Source organism: Daldinia loculata (assembly GCF_022478755.1).
Source record: "Daldinia loculata strain CBS 113971 unplaced genomic scaffold F4817scaffold_37, whole genome shotgun sequence".
Lineage (NCBI taxonomy): Eukaryota > Fungi > Ascomycota > Sordariomycetes > Xylariales > Hypoxylaceae > Daldinia > Daldinia loculata.
In genome coordinates this window covers 93,737-106,237 of record NW_026054891.1, presented here as the reverse complement: position 1 = coordinate 106,237, position 12,501 = coordinate 93,737, and the positions used below count along the sequence as shown (strand labels likewise).

Sequence of the window (12,501 nt, the reverse complement as noted above, 5' to 3'; positions counted from 1 at the left end):
GTGTTATTAACGCCTGCCTTTTTCTAAATCTATGAGGAACCCAAGGTTCCCTTATATATAACATAACGAATGACTAGCTGGTAGATAGCTTCAGCCTAAATTTTAGAACCCTTATCACGTCATACGCCTATCGTAATCCTTGTCATCTGACAGCTTCCAAGCACCGCTTTATTCCCACAATTGGATGCCTTGGAAGCTACTAGGTGGCCAACGCATCCATTGTTTGACTAGTCAAACGCGTGGGGAGTCTGGCCTCTGGGTCCGCGATAAAGCACTGCAGCCATGAGGGTCGTCACGGTATCCGCATATTGGGTTTCGATACGTGTTGGTCATCGCCGCTCTCTAGATCGCGGCTAGGAATGGAAGGTATAATATGATATCTCATTATTTCCGACAGATGCTCAGACGTGGAGCTTGCCTCTTATGAAACTCGAGACTTTTGTGCAACACTCCTATTTATATAGCATGTTCGGCGTAGTGTCGGAAAGTTATCAAGCCTCGCTATACGAGTCTTCATCTGAGTGGGTACTAATCAACTCCCGATATAGATCAGGGTGTGTAGATGCGGGAATTAATATTAATTGCTAGTGATCTTGGCGCGGGAGGACTAGATGGTCAGGGGAGCCATTGCGATATAGGAGGCAAGTACCAACGTTGTTGAAACCCGTGGGTTTTGTAGGCATGGGATTTAATCCCGTCGTTATCCCCGGTGTCTTAGATCATCAATGAGTAATTGGTACCACTAAGCTTCAACTTCGGAAGTCCATGCGTATCATCGACTAGCTCATTTATTTGCCGGTTGAGACTGTTATCCCAAGAGAATATTCTAGGGAACTAATAGAATAAAGCGTCGACTCTAGGCCTACTCAGAATAGCCGCAATGCGGCACAATTTAGTGCATAAATACATCGATCCTTTATTTATGGAGATTTGAATTGCCGGTAAGGCTAAAATAGACTCAGCTTTCATACTAGGGTCATGCTGGATTCTATATCTTGATTGTAGTGTAGGTATGTGCATATAATTTAGTGATATCATTCTAATTCCTTCATAGTAGCAGTTTATCGTATTAGAACTATGCATCCGAGTTCAAATGAAGGATAGATACTGGCTTAAGGTCGTATATGGGAGGTGGTAGCAAAACCTAACAACTAGAATTCATAACTAGGTAGGTAATTATTCTAAATTCATCTCTGAAAACATGAAAAGGCCCGCTGCTGCACTTAAGCATAGTTCTGTAAAAAAAAAAAATTAAATAATTTCTTAATAGATGGATCACGGTATCTTTGTCGTCATATCGACGTTTCAACTATTATAAAGAGCTAAGAGCGAAATCCGTCGGTGATATAAGAGTGTTCTGTGTGTATCTTATACATTAAGTTGGTGGTGACCGGATTTCGGAGAATATACCGCTCGGGATTACCACGTAAATAGCACCAATCCGGTAGAACTCTACGCTAGACCATTACGTGACCCGGGAGCTAGACGATCAATCCCGGATATTGGCCCGTTCAATTCAGACAATTGGATCCACTATTGCGGGGATGCCTCGGTCGAAGATTTATGTTGCCCCACTAGCCCTCTCGGCGTCCGAACCGCGTCGCGAGAGAACGGAGCCAATACTACCCGGCTGACCCTTACAGAGTTATGAATGCCTATCGATTCTATTTAGAATGGTTTCTAATATCTATATCATCGATGTTTGTTGGTGGGCAGATCGTAAGGTTTGCCTCAGCTTCCAGCTTAGCCTACATACGAATCCCTACACGTGAGTACATATGTAGTTTAGAGTGTAACCTAGATTCTAAGAGGGTTAGCTAATGGAAGAGGGAAGCGGCAACCAAACCCACCTGTGCAGTAGTGTCACACTAACATGAATGGGAATTTATGCCGAAGCTGTCAACCGGTTGTCTTGACAAGCTTCGTACTTTAGTTGATCTAGTACGCAAATAGCATAGGGGCATTACGTCAAATACGGAGGCTACAGAGGCTACGGAGGCTACGGATAGCTAAGGTTTCACTACCTGCTTCTCGAAAGAGACATGTAAATTCTATGAGGGAGTTGCAACTGTAGTAAAGAATGTGGAGTCTCGGCATACATAGGTACATGCATGTACCTGTGCTTGATATAGACATGATGTATCCATACATGGAAGGATCCCAACCTTGGAAGGTCCTACATACCTATATGTACATTCCTCATGCAGCGTATATCCTACTTCCATTGTCTGTACCTTCTGTCTTAGAGTACGAAAATGTAGTAATGTGTCTTAGAAAGACTATGTACATGTAGTCCGTATTGATCCGTGGTGGCGTGCTGACTATATGTACCTCATTTGGTGGCTGGCTTAGAACATCTAGTATAAGAGTTTTATGTCCAATAAAACTCAAATTCTATGCCAACACGGTGATGTAATATAGAGAGAAGCGTGGATCTCGCGTTCGGCATTCGCGAAATATACCTCGCCGTTAATAGGGTCGCACCTGCGGGTCGATGCTACATTTAAGGCTATACTAGGTATGGAAGACATGACGATCCCAGCATGACACGGCATATTTATACAACTTAACACTAGTATAGATAGGTACCTATATAAGGAAGCCAAGCACCTCCCAGGCAAGAGAGGGTGTTCTCATCTGAGTGAAGAAAAGAAAGCCCAAGACCAATCTACGAGACCCCTTTATTTCAAACAACTTCGAGGATACATATATCGCCATTGTATCAATATGAGCGGAATTAATGGTACAGAGGGCCCCAAATATGGGCGACGGCTTCCGCTCCATGTCGTTCAAGAGAGAATAGCGACTACACCGGATAACGAATGGATCTCTATACCACGAGGCTCAGAGCCTGAAGATGGGTGGGAAAAGATCACTTATCGCCAGTTTGGCAAAGCAATCAACTACGCTGCGAAGACGATCATTGACTTCGCCGGCCCGGCACCTGAAGGCCAGTTTCCAACAATTGCGTTTATTACACTAAACGATTCTCGTTACATCTCATTCGCGTTCGGTGCTATGAAGGCGGGCTACAAGGTAAGATTTATCAGCGATATTCACGACAACACTAATTACTAATATTTACAGGCTCTATTCATCTCGCCTCGAAACTCGACTGAGGGCCAGATTAAACTCTTTCAGGATACGGACTGCCGGTTTATTGCCCACTCTCCCGAGTTCCAAGATTCTGTTAACTCCTGGAAAGAGTTACATGATTTGAAGAATTTGGTCGTTGCCCCTGAGCGAGACTTCTACTACAACGAGGAACCATCTACTATCGACTACGAGAGGACTTTCGAAGAGGGAGAATGGGATCCCTATTGCGTTCTACACACTAGTGGAAGCACTGGTCTCCCAAAGCCGATTATCTGCAGACAAGGATGGTTCGCGGCGATCTATTCATTTAATGACAGGCCTCCGAGGAACGGCGTTCACCTCTGGCCTGTGGAATTAACTCAAAGATCGGAAAGATATATTTTCCCTAGTAAGTGCATTGACTCGTTCTGTTGGGAACTGCATCTAAGTGTTTCGCTAGTGCCCTTCTTCCACGCAGCCGGGATGTACATCTCTATGTGCTTAGGTATTTATTGCGGAAGGCCGATTATGCTTCCGATTACCACCAAACCTCTGCGTCCCGATATACTTTGCGAATATATCAAACACGCCGGGCCAGGCACATCCACCTTATTACCGCCTTCGATTTTGGAAGAGATGAGCCATGTTCCTGAGCATGTTGAAGCGTTGAAGAAATTAAGCGTCGTTATGTTTGGTGGGGGTAAGTGAGATGATTTCGCTGCTTGCAAACATGAGCCCGTCATTAATCGTACATGTTCCTAACGCCTTACACAGGTAATTTAACAGCCCGTGCAGGGAACAGTCTTGTTAAGCAAGGCGTAAACTTGTCTAACCTCATCTCTGCCACCGAGTAAGCTACCTTGGATGAAATTCCGTCCCTACTGTATGTGGTAATAGTGCAATACTAACAAACCAGAGCACCATACCCTTTCTATTTCCAGACCAATCCAGAGCTGTGGCAATACTTTCATTTCGATGCTGAGCTGGGCGGCATGGATTTCCGACCCAGTGGCACTGACAAGGATGTTTATCATCTCTTCTTCGTACGCAAGGATCGTCACCCTGGGGCCCAGGGCGTATTCTACACATTCCCAGAGCTCGACGAGTACGATAGCAAAGATATGTTCCGTCCGCATCCGACTCTTAAAGACCACTGGAAGTATGCTGGGCGCTCCGATACCGTGATAGTCTTCTCAAACGGCGAGAAGCTCAACCCGGTCACCACCGAAGAAATAGTGACTGCCCATCCAGAGCTCAAAGGGGTTCTAGTTGTGGGCCAAGATTACTTCCAGCCCGCAATGATTCTCGAGCCTCACAACCACCCGCAAAGCGAGAAAGAAGAGAAAGAACTGATCGACAGAGTGTGGCCTCTAATAGCTCAAGCAAATAAGGAGTCTGTGGCCCATGGACGCATAGAGAGGGACTTCATCATGCTCACGACACCGGAGAAGCCGCTTCTACGAGCAGGAAAAGGAACCATTCAGCGGGGGCTCAGTGTCAAGTTGTACCAGGACGAGATTGAGGAGCTGTACAAGAAGGTAGAGAGTGACCAGCAAGCGAACGCACCCACCCTGGATATTAGCTCCGAGAGCGCCCTTGTAGAGTCTATTAAGCAACTCTTTACAACTCGACTTGAGACTCCCGAGTTAGCCCCTGACGCTGATTTTTTCAGTGCTGGTATCGATTCGCTCCAGGTAATCAGTGCCAGTCGGTTACTTACTGCTGGACTTAAAGCAGCCGGAGTTAAGGTTGATCATACTGCTTTGGCTCCTCGCGTTATCTATTCAAACCCGAACTTCAAGGCCCTCGCTGCTTATATCAATTCTCTAGTCGAATCTGGCGGTGTACAGAACACAGATGAAGCCGAGCAAGCGGTGCAGACGATGAAGGCGCAACTTGAGAAGTACACAAAGGATTTACCCATAGCGAACACTACCAAGCCTCCGCCATCGGATGATAGCCAGACTGTCATAGTTACGGGTACCACGGGGGCCTTGGGTTCCTACCTTTTGAACTTTTTAATTGCTGACGACAAGGTCAAGAAGGTCATTTGCCTCAACCGTTCCAAGGATGGTTTCTCGAAACAGACAGAAGTCTTCCACAGCCGTGGTCTAAACGTCGACTTCCGCAAGTGCGAGTTCCTCCAGGCTGATCTATCCTACCCCGATTTCGGTGTGGGTAACGAGAAGTACAACGAACTCTTAGGCACTGTCGATCGCATTATTCACAACGCATGGCCCGTCAACTTCAACATTCCCCTCTCGACTTTCGAGCCACACATCCGTGGCGTGCGTCACTTCGTGGACTTCAGCGCCAAAGCTGCCAAGCGCGTTCCCATCATCTTTATTTCCAGCATCGGAACAGTGGAGTTTTGGAAAGGACACGTTCCCGAAGCGCAAATCACTGACTTTAACGTCCCTGGTGGAAATTATGGCCGCTCGAAGATGGTTAGCAGTTTGATCCTGGACGAAGCGGCGAAGGTTTCCGGTGTCCCCACGGCGAGCATCCGCGTCGGGCAGATTGCGGGATCGCGATACGAGAAGGGCCTGTGGAATAAGCAAGAATGGCTACCCTCCATCATCGCATCGTCCGTCTACCTCGGCATGCTTCCCGGTAACATGGGCAGGTTCGATAGGGTCGACTGGATGGCCATCGAGGACGTGGCCAACCTCGTGCTCGATGTAGCGGGCATAAACGAGCCGTTGCCCGTCGACAAAATTTCCGGGTACTTCCACTCCGTCAACCCGAAGACCATCACCTGGCAGGATTTGGCGCCGGTCGTGAAGGACTACTATGGGGATAGGATCAAGAAGATCGTGAACTCAAGCGAGTGGATGGAGGCGCTGAAAGCCAGCCAGGCTACCACGACAGACGTGAATAAGAACCCAGGCATCAAGCTCATCGACTCGTACGAGAGCTTTTTCTTCGCGGACGAGAATACTATCGTGTTCGATATGGAGAGAACGCAGGAGTATAGCAAGACGGCTAAGAACCTTGAGCCTATAACGCCGGAGCTCATGCAGAATTGGTGCAGGCAGTGGAACTTTTAAGACGGCTTGTGTTCATGGTCTCGTATATTGTTCGTATATTGTTGCTGTTTAGGGGGGAATTGCTTGTATCTAGCGCTTAGAATTTGACGTCTTTCATGATAATAGAGGTGTATTTGATTTATTAACTCTAGCATCTATTTTCCTACTATATAAGTTGATTAATGTGTGTTGTAGGGGGGTACGAGTTCCGCATTATAAGAAATTCGGAACTCACCGAATGGGGGTTAGATGCATGTGGTTTAAGAAGGAGGTATGTACACCCTATATACACCCTTTCTTTTAGGACCTAACCTTATAGACCTAAGGTAACTACGACCTCTATATCCCGACTGAAACCCCAAGATTTAGATTTATAATCTTAAGTTATTATGTTAGGTACCTAGTTTTACCATCACCACCATCTTACATCCAACAGACAGCGCCTTTAGGTGGTGTTCTGGGCCCTCTTACTATATTCTACAACAGGGCCCAGAAGAATTGTTATAATATTATCTCTCTTTCAGTACATCGTCTGTCTTACCCTCAGGTTTTATGGTACACGTTACCAATGAATTACCGGCATGACGACGTACGAGTTGCCGGTGGCCGAGAGCCAACCAGCTCTCCTACTGGACGGTGAACTTTCCCCATTGGCTACTCCGTCTTACACTCCTTTATCCATGCCCGAAAGAGGCGAGTCTGCTCGGAAATCTAGACGACGTGGTGGTTCACGGATGCTGTCTGTACTGAGATCATTGACGAATAGCGGTAGGTTGCTTCTCTAATAGAAAACACTCTTTAGGACGACTCTGACATAACCTGTAGCTTCTGGCAACTCCGTCAGGGAACCTGCAACATGGCCGGCACCTTCACCCATCGAGAGATCACCCGGGCCGCGTCGACGCTTTGGGAAGTTATCCATGCCGTTTCTCCGGAGCCCCTTTGGCGCCTCTGTCACTATTATACATCGATTTAGATCTAGATCTAGACATTCTTGCGCGTCCACGGAGAGGGTTGTCAACGAGTCGCTCCCAGTTGTTTCTCCCGAGACCGTCGTTTCCTCTACTTCCAATGGAAATTCGTATAGCAATGGTAATACTACTTCCAGCGGCAAGTCATCCGGCCCGACCAATGGGACCAATGGGACCGGTGGAACTGGTGGAACTGGCGGAACCGGTACCACCGGAAAGACATCTCTTGAATCCAAGGGGGAGTGCAATTTAGGAGAGAAGAAGATTATCAAAGCGACCCGTGAGAGAGAACAGGAGGCCACAGCAACTGCCGAGCCAAACCTTACACCAATTCAGGAGACGGCTCTCGATCTATCTTCACCAACCATTTTAACGGTTGAACGAGCTGCAGCTGCAAAGATATTCCTCGAGACCTACTATAACGAAAAACTCACCAAGCCCAGCCCACGTACTATTCGTCGCCGTTACTTGGAAGGAGAGCTGTACCATAATGCCGGACTCACGGAAGCAGAAAAGAATGCTAGGCGTCGTGCGTTTTGTAAACAAGAGACAGATTATCTTCGGGAAATGCGAGTCTTGAATGCAAAAAGTATCGGGGCGGTGCAGGGAAAACATAACCAACTTGCTGAAAACTATGAAGTGCTCAAGATTCTCGGCAAAGGAAGCTTTGGTGTCGTCAGGCTTGTCCGTGAGAAGACCCGGCTAGGCGATCCCGAGCATAATATGCGGCAGGACAAGCGGGTATACGCCATGAAGGTAATACGCAAGACAGCAATGTTGAGAACGAGCCAAGAGGCTCATTTGCGTGCCGAACGGGATTTCTTAGTTGCTTCTGAAGGCTCCAAGTGGTCAGTTTTTCGGTTTTTACTCTATCAACCTACCGAGTCTTGAAAGCTAATGATTAATACCACGGTAGGATTGTGCCTTTAGTCACTAGCTTTCAAGACGCCGCCAATCTCTATCTGGTCATGGATTATATGCCCGGTGGTGACTTTCTCGGCCTTCTAATCAGAGAGAACGTCCTCACCGAGCCGGTTGCCAAGTTTTACATTGCCGAGATGATCCTATGTATCGAGGAGGCGCACTCATTGCGTTGCATACACCGTGATATCAAACCAGACAACTTTCTCATCTCTGCGTCTAGGCACTTGAAGATATCGGATTTTGGCCTGGCTTTTGATGGTCATTGGTCGCACGACACCAATTATTATCATACGCAGCGATACAGCTTACTCCAAAAGTTCAACATACCGGTAGAAGGAGACGCCATTGACCGTGCCGAAGGCTTACAAGGCTCAGTTAAGTGGGCTCAAAGCGTAGCCCAGGCGATGCAGAAACATGAACGCCATCAAGCATACCCGACCCCTCCGCCGTCACCTTTATCAGATGAGCCGCTCTTGAACTGGCGTAACCGGTGCGGCAATCGCAGCGCGGCGAGGTCTTGCGTAGGAACAAGCCAGTACATGGCTCCAGAAGTCATCCGCGAGGGTGACTACGATGCAAGATGCGATTAGTGGAGTGTCGGCGTCATCCTGTACGAGTGTTTATACGGCCACACTCCATTTCTGTCGGAAGAAGGCGGTCGTCAACAGACGAAGCGCAATATTGTCAATCACAAGCAGACATTCGCATTCCCGCCTCGACCCGTGATTTCGAGACGGTGCATGGATCTTATCGTCAACTTAATCTGTAAGAAAGAGAATCGTCTCTCATCAAGGCGGTATCGTTACCGGGACACAAACCCGGAGCCTATAGGCAGAAGTCGGCATCGCCGTGGGTATCAAGACTGGACGGGAAGATCGGTATATCCCCACGATGGAGAGGATATCAAAGCACATAAGTGGTTCCGTGACATCCCCTGGGATCGTCTGCAGCACATCCCTCCACCATTTATCCCACAGCTCTCAGGCTGCGAGGATACACACTACTTCGACGAAGAGGAGCCGATATCTGACTGGTCCGAGTCTCAACCTGAAGCAAGCAGTGAGACTGAAGGCTTGACTCTGAACCCCTTGATCACATGCAACACTGTGAACGGTTTCCCTACTACCCCATCCCCTCGCCTGGTACCTTATAGAAGCCCGGAGAAGGTAGCCGCCATGCAAACACAGCTCGCTACATTCCCGCGCCACGTCCGCGGCGTCATTGCACAATTCGTATCGGCACCCTACGACTCGGCCAAGCTCAAACGCATGGACCGCGAGCTCGAAGTCATGGTTCCCGATATGGAAATCTGCGACGAAATCAAGGTATTCATACGGACGTTCGGGCGTCGCGAGCGGAAGCGGCCCCGCGATAGATTGCTAAGGGATAGAAATACAAAGGGCCCCGTGCTTGACGTGCGCAAGCAGACTGCTTTCATGGGGTACACGTACCGCCGCATGGGAGAGCATAATCCCTCGGGAATCGTTGACTGGGCCGTTGGTGCTGGGGAGGACGGCGGAGGGAAGAGTAAGGGACAGCCGAATAACAGCGCCGAACTGGCTTCTTATCGGGCTTGGTTTCAGGGGCGAGCGGGCTGATGAATACCTGCTACATCGTTGCTGGCGTGGGAAGGCATATACTCGTTGGTGTATGGTGTATGGTGTATAGGGGTAGCGACAACGACGATGGAATTTGTAGGAGAGAAGAAAGGAGAGGAGAGGAGAGGAGAGGAGAGGAGAGGAATAAGGAGGGAAAATGGAGATGGGAGAAGAAGTAACTGGTGCAGTCCAGTTACGCGAGTCGGAAACGAATAGTGTTAGGATAATATCCCTACGCGCAACCTGTATATCTCTTCACGGTATCATCATCACTACCTACCTAGGAATAGTCAGTCCCTAGGTAACCTAGGTAAAAACTCGTTTCCTCTAACACGACATTCATTCATTCATTCATTCATTCATTTAACTACCTCCTCTTTTCTTTCCTACTGTGATTCCTGACTTAGGTATAGGTACCTACTTAGGTAGGTAGTTATGTATATACAAATTAAAATTAGGTATTGTTCATTCATCTTCATCTTCATCTTCATCTTCATCTTCTGATCAACGTAAGGTACAAGGTATAAGGTATATAAGGCATCTCATCTAATCCAATCCAAACTCATAATTTTCATCCCCAAGGTGAAGTCGTAAAATAACCAATCAATCAAAAGAATTTGAAAAAAAAAATCAACTCCCTAACCCCCCCCCTTACCTCACCAACCCTTCTCATTCCCACCAGTCCCCGCACTCGTACCTCTATTATCATCCTCATCATCGAGCTGCTGCTGCGCGAGCCCATGGGCCCCACTAGCCGTAGCTTTAGCATTCATAATCTCCCACTCGAACTCGGCCAGCGTGCGTATTTCGCCGCCGAAAAAGAGCAACCCCATAAGTCCGTCGACGGCACCGGCTAGAAACCCGACGCTGCTTAGGACCAGGAAGGCGAACGCTACGCCGGGGTGGACGTGCCCGACGAACCATACGGCGACGTAGCAGGCTATTACGATGAACGTCCATATGGCGAAGTGGATCATGCGCCAGCGGCGCTGGGCGCGCTCGCGGGAGGAGTATGTCCGGATGAGAGCGAGGACTTCGTCGTACGTGGTACATGGGAGGCCGTCGCCGCGGCGGGCGGCGGAGGATGGGGAGGCGGGGGAAGCGCGGAGTTGGTCGTCGAAAGAGGCGCGGAGATCGAGACGGGAACCGACGCGGTACTCGGAGCCGGTGGGGGATTGGAGATAAGTGCCGTGTTCGAGGGCGAGGAGGGATGCGGCGTGGTCGTGGCTGTTGGATCGGTCGGAGGAAGATGAGGATGGGCGGAGGAGTTGTGTTTGCTGAGGTGGTTTCTTGGGAGAGGGAGGGCGAGAGGGGGAGTGAGGGGGGATGAGGTTGGGAGAGGTGGATGTGTGGAGGAGGAGAGTGGCTTCGACGGAGAAGTGGTCGCTAAGAGAACACCCAAGGTCGGGGTGGCGTGCTAGCATGCCGACGCGGACGTCCTTGACAACCCAACCTTTGGTACGGCTGCCTTCGCTTGTGTCATGGCTTGTTCGCGCTGCTGCCGCAGCTGTTGCTCCGGATGTGGAGCTAGGGGTTACTGAGACCTGTGGAGAGAAGAATATATAGTCCTATAGGAGAGTTAGAAATTGACGCTCTTTAAATATTTAAAGAAATTTATTTAAGGTAGAAATAACTCCTTCACAGGCCCCGTTAAGAGTTCTTGTCTTATGAGATAAATTTAATGGGAAAAAGGATTGAATATCACATACAATACGCTTGCCGCGCGGATCAGGCGTATCTGGCGGAATGACTATCGGCCCTTTCCCCGAGTGCAGGGCACGTTGTTCAGACTTGGACCACCTCCACGTATTATAAGCGCTGTTACTCGTAACACCGTTCTCGACGATGTTATACTGGGCAGAAGGGATCGGTCGTCGACGCGCGCGCTCCAACTCGTGAACAGCCGAGCCAAGAGACGAATTTGGGTTTAGCACCCGCCAGGCGTCCTTGATGGGGGCATGCGCCGTTAGCATGCGGTACGATAATGACAGCGGCACGTCATTGAAGTCGCCTAATGCTAGGGCCAAGTGTCCGCGCTCGGCGGCACCACGGACGAGCTTGGCCATCTCCCAGGACTGAGCGAGTCGATGGACTAGATAGCTGTCCGTCTTATCGGGCGGGTGCTCGTATATAGCATGAGTATGCGTATTGAAAACTTCAACGACATCGCGATCGCTAGGGCCGTAACGGATACGAGCGCACGCAACGCCCTTACCAACAAACCAGTCACCGCGGAAGAAGGCCGTAGGCCTGCCGTTCAGCGGATACCGAAACATGGTGCTCTCCTCGATAGGCCATCTCGACAGGATAGCCAGACCGCCGCCGAAAACACCGCTGTAGTAGAACTTGCCGAAGGGCAGCACGAAGCGCGTCTCGCGCCGGATGCTGCGGTAGTCTTCTTGCGTCCAGCATTCCTGCAAAGCGACGATGTGAGGCGGGGGATCCGCGGAGGCGAGCTCGCGGCCGATGGCGGTTAGACGCTCGGCGCGGTGCTCGCTCAGGTGTAAGAGGCCCCAGCAGTTGAGGGTGATGACATTGAGCTCGGTGGGGAGGTCCTCCATCTTGAGACTCGGCGCTTTGGTTTCCCTTCCCTATGTAGTAGTATCTGATTGTCTCCGCCTGGATGGATACTTGGTGTTCAGACCACCGTGGGGAAGAAAATGGAGGGTGGGTTAGTTCCGTCTATATAAACAGCTGCTCGGGATTATTTTCTTCTTTTTCTCTCTTCCCCTTTGCGACGTTATCACTGCCACGTTTTTTTGCCCCTGTCGTGCAGTATGTAGGAGCTGCAACGTGCTTGGATTAGGATTAAATGATCCTTTAGGTCAAGGCTGTCATCCTAATAATGTTTACTACATACACATATATGTATGTAGTAATTGTCCTTAAAGCGAGATGCACCTC

General features: G+C 49.2%; 3 protein-coding genes across 3 annotated transcripts; 2 read left to right on the top strand and 1 right to left on the bottom strand.

Moving 5' to 3' along the window:
- Window positions 1–2,393: 2,393 nt before the first annotated feature.
- F4817DRAFT_342647 (acetyl-CoA synthetase-like protein) lies at window positions 2,394–6,255 on the top strand. The gene is made up of 6 exons (XM_049303928.1): window positions 2,394–2,518; window positions 2,577–3,036; window positions 3,088–3,484; window positions 3,536–3,775; window positions 3,850–3,925; window positions 3,992–6,255. Exons 2-6 carry the CDS (start codon window positions 2,728–2,730, stop codon window positions 6,123–6,125), a joined length of 3,156 nt encoding a protein of 1,051 aa, XP_049157414.1. The 5' UTR covers window positions 2,394–2,518; window positions 2,577–2,727; the 3' UTR covers window positions 6,126–6,255.
- A 508-nt stretch (window positions 6,256–6,763) lies between these two features.
- Window positions 6,764–9,597, top strand: F4817DRAFT_366437 (kinase-like protein; the record flags this gene model as incomplete). The annotated part of the gene is made up of 4 exons (XM_049306989.1): window positions 6,764–6,872; window positions 6,930–7,923; window positions 7,992–8,520; window positions 8,590–9,597. Exons 1-4 carry the CDS (start codon window positions 6,785–6,787, stop codon window positions 9,595–9,597), a joined length of 2,619 nt encoding a protein of 872 aa, XP_049157413.1. The 5' UTR covers window positions 6,764–6,784.
- Window positions 9,598–9,925: 328 nt separating this feature from the next.
- Window positions 9,926–12,300, bottom strand: F4817DRAFT_165755 (DNase I-like protein). The gene is made up of 2 exons (XM_049298156.1): window positions 11,307–12,300; window positions 9,926–11,165 (listed from the first exon to the last, which is right to left on the bottom strand). The coding sequence occupies exons 1-2, from the start codon at window positions 12,156–12,158 to the stop codon at window positions 10,254–10,256; spliced, it is 1,764 nt and encodes a 587-aa protein (XP_049157412.1). The 5' UTR covers window positions 12,159–12,300; the 3' UTR covers window positions 9,926–10,253.
- Window positions 12,301–12,501: the final 201 nt, after the last annotated feature.

What these genes read in the sequence shown, in the direction of transcription:
- F4817DRAFT_342647 (XM_049303928.1), top strand. Translation starts at nt 2,728, where the DNA reads ATGAGCGGAATTAATGGTACAGAGGGCCCCAAATATGGGCGACGGCTT. An exon ending in CTATGAAGGCGGGCTACAAG is followed by an intron (nt 3,037 to 3,087) that starts GTAAGATTTATC and finishes TAATATTTACAG; the next exon opens with GCTCTATTCATCTCGCCTCG. An exon ending in CGTCGTTATGTTTGGTGGGG is followed by an intron (nt 3,776 to 3,849) that starts GTAAGTGAGATG and finishes CGCCTTACACAG; the next exon opens with GTAATTTAACAGCCCGTGCA.
- F4817DRAFT_165755 (XM_049298156.1), bottom strand. Translation starts at nt 12,158, where the DNA reads ATGGAGGACCTCCCCACCGAGCTCAATGTCATCACCCTCAACTGCTGG. An exon ending in ATCCGCGCGGCAAGCGTATT is followed by an intron (nt 11,166 to 11,306) that starts GTATGTGATATT and finishes ACTCTCCTATAG; the next exon opens with GACTATATATTCTTCTCTCC.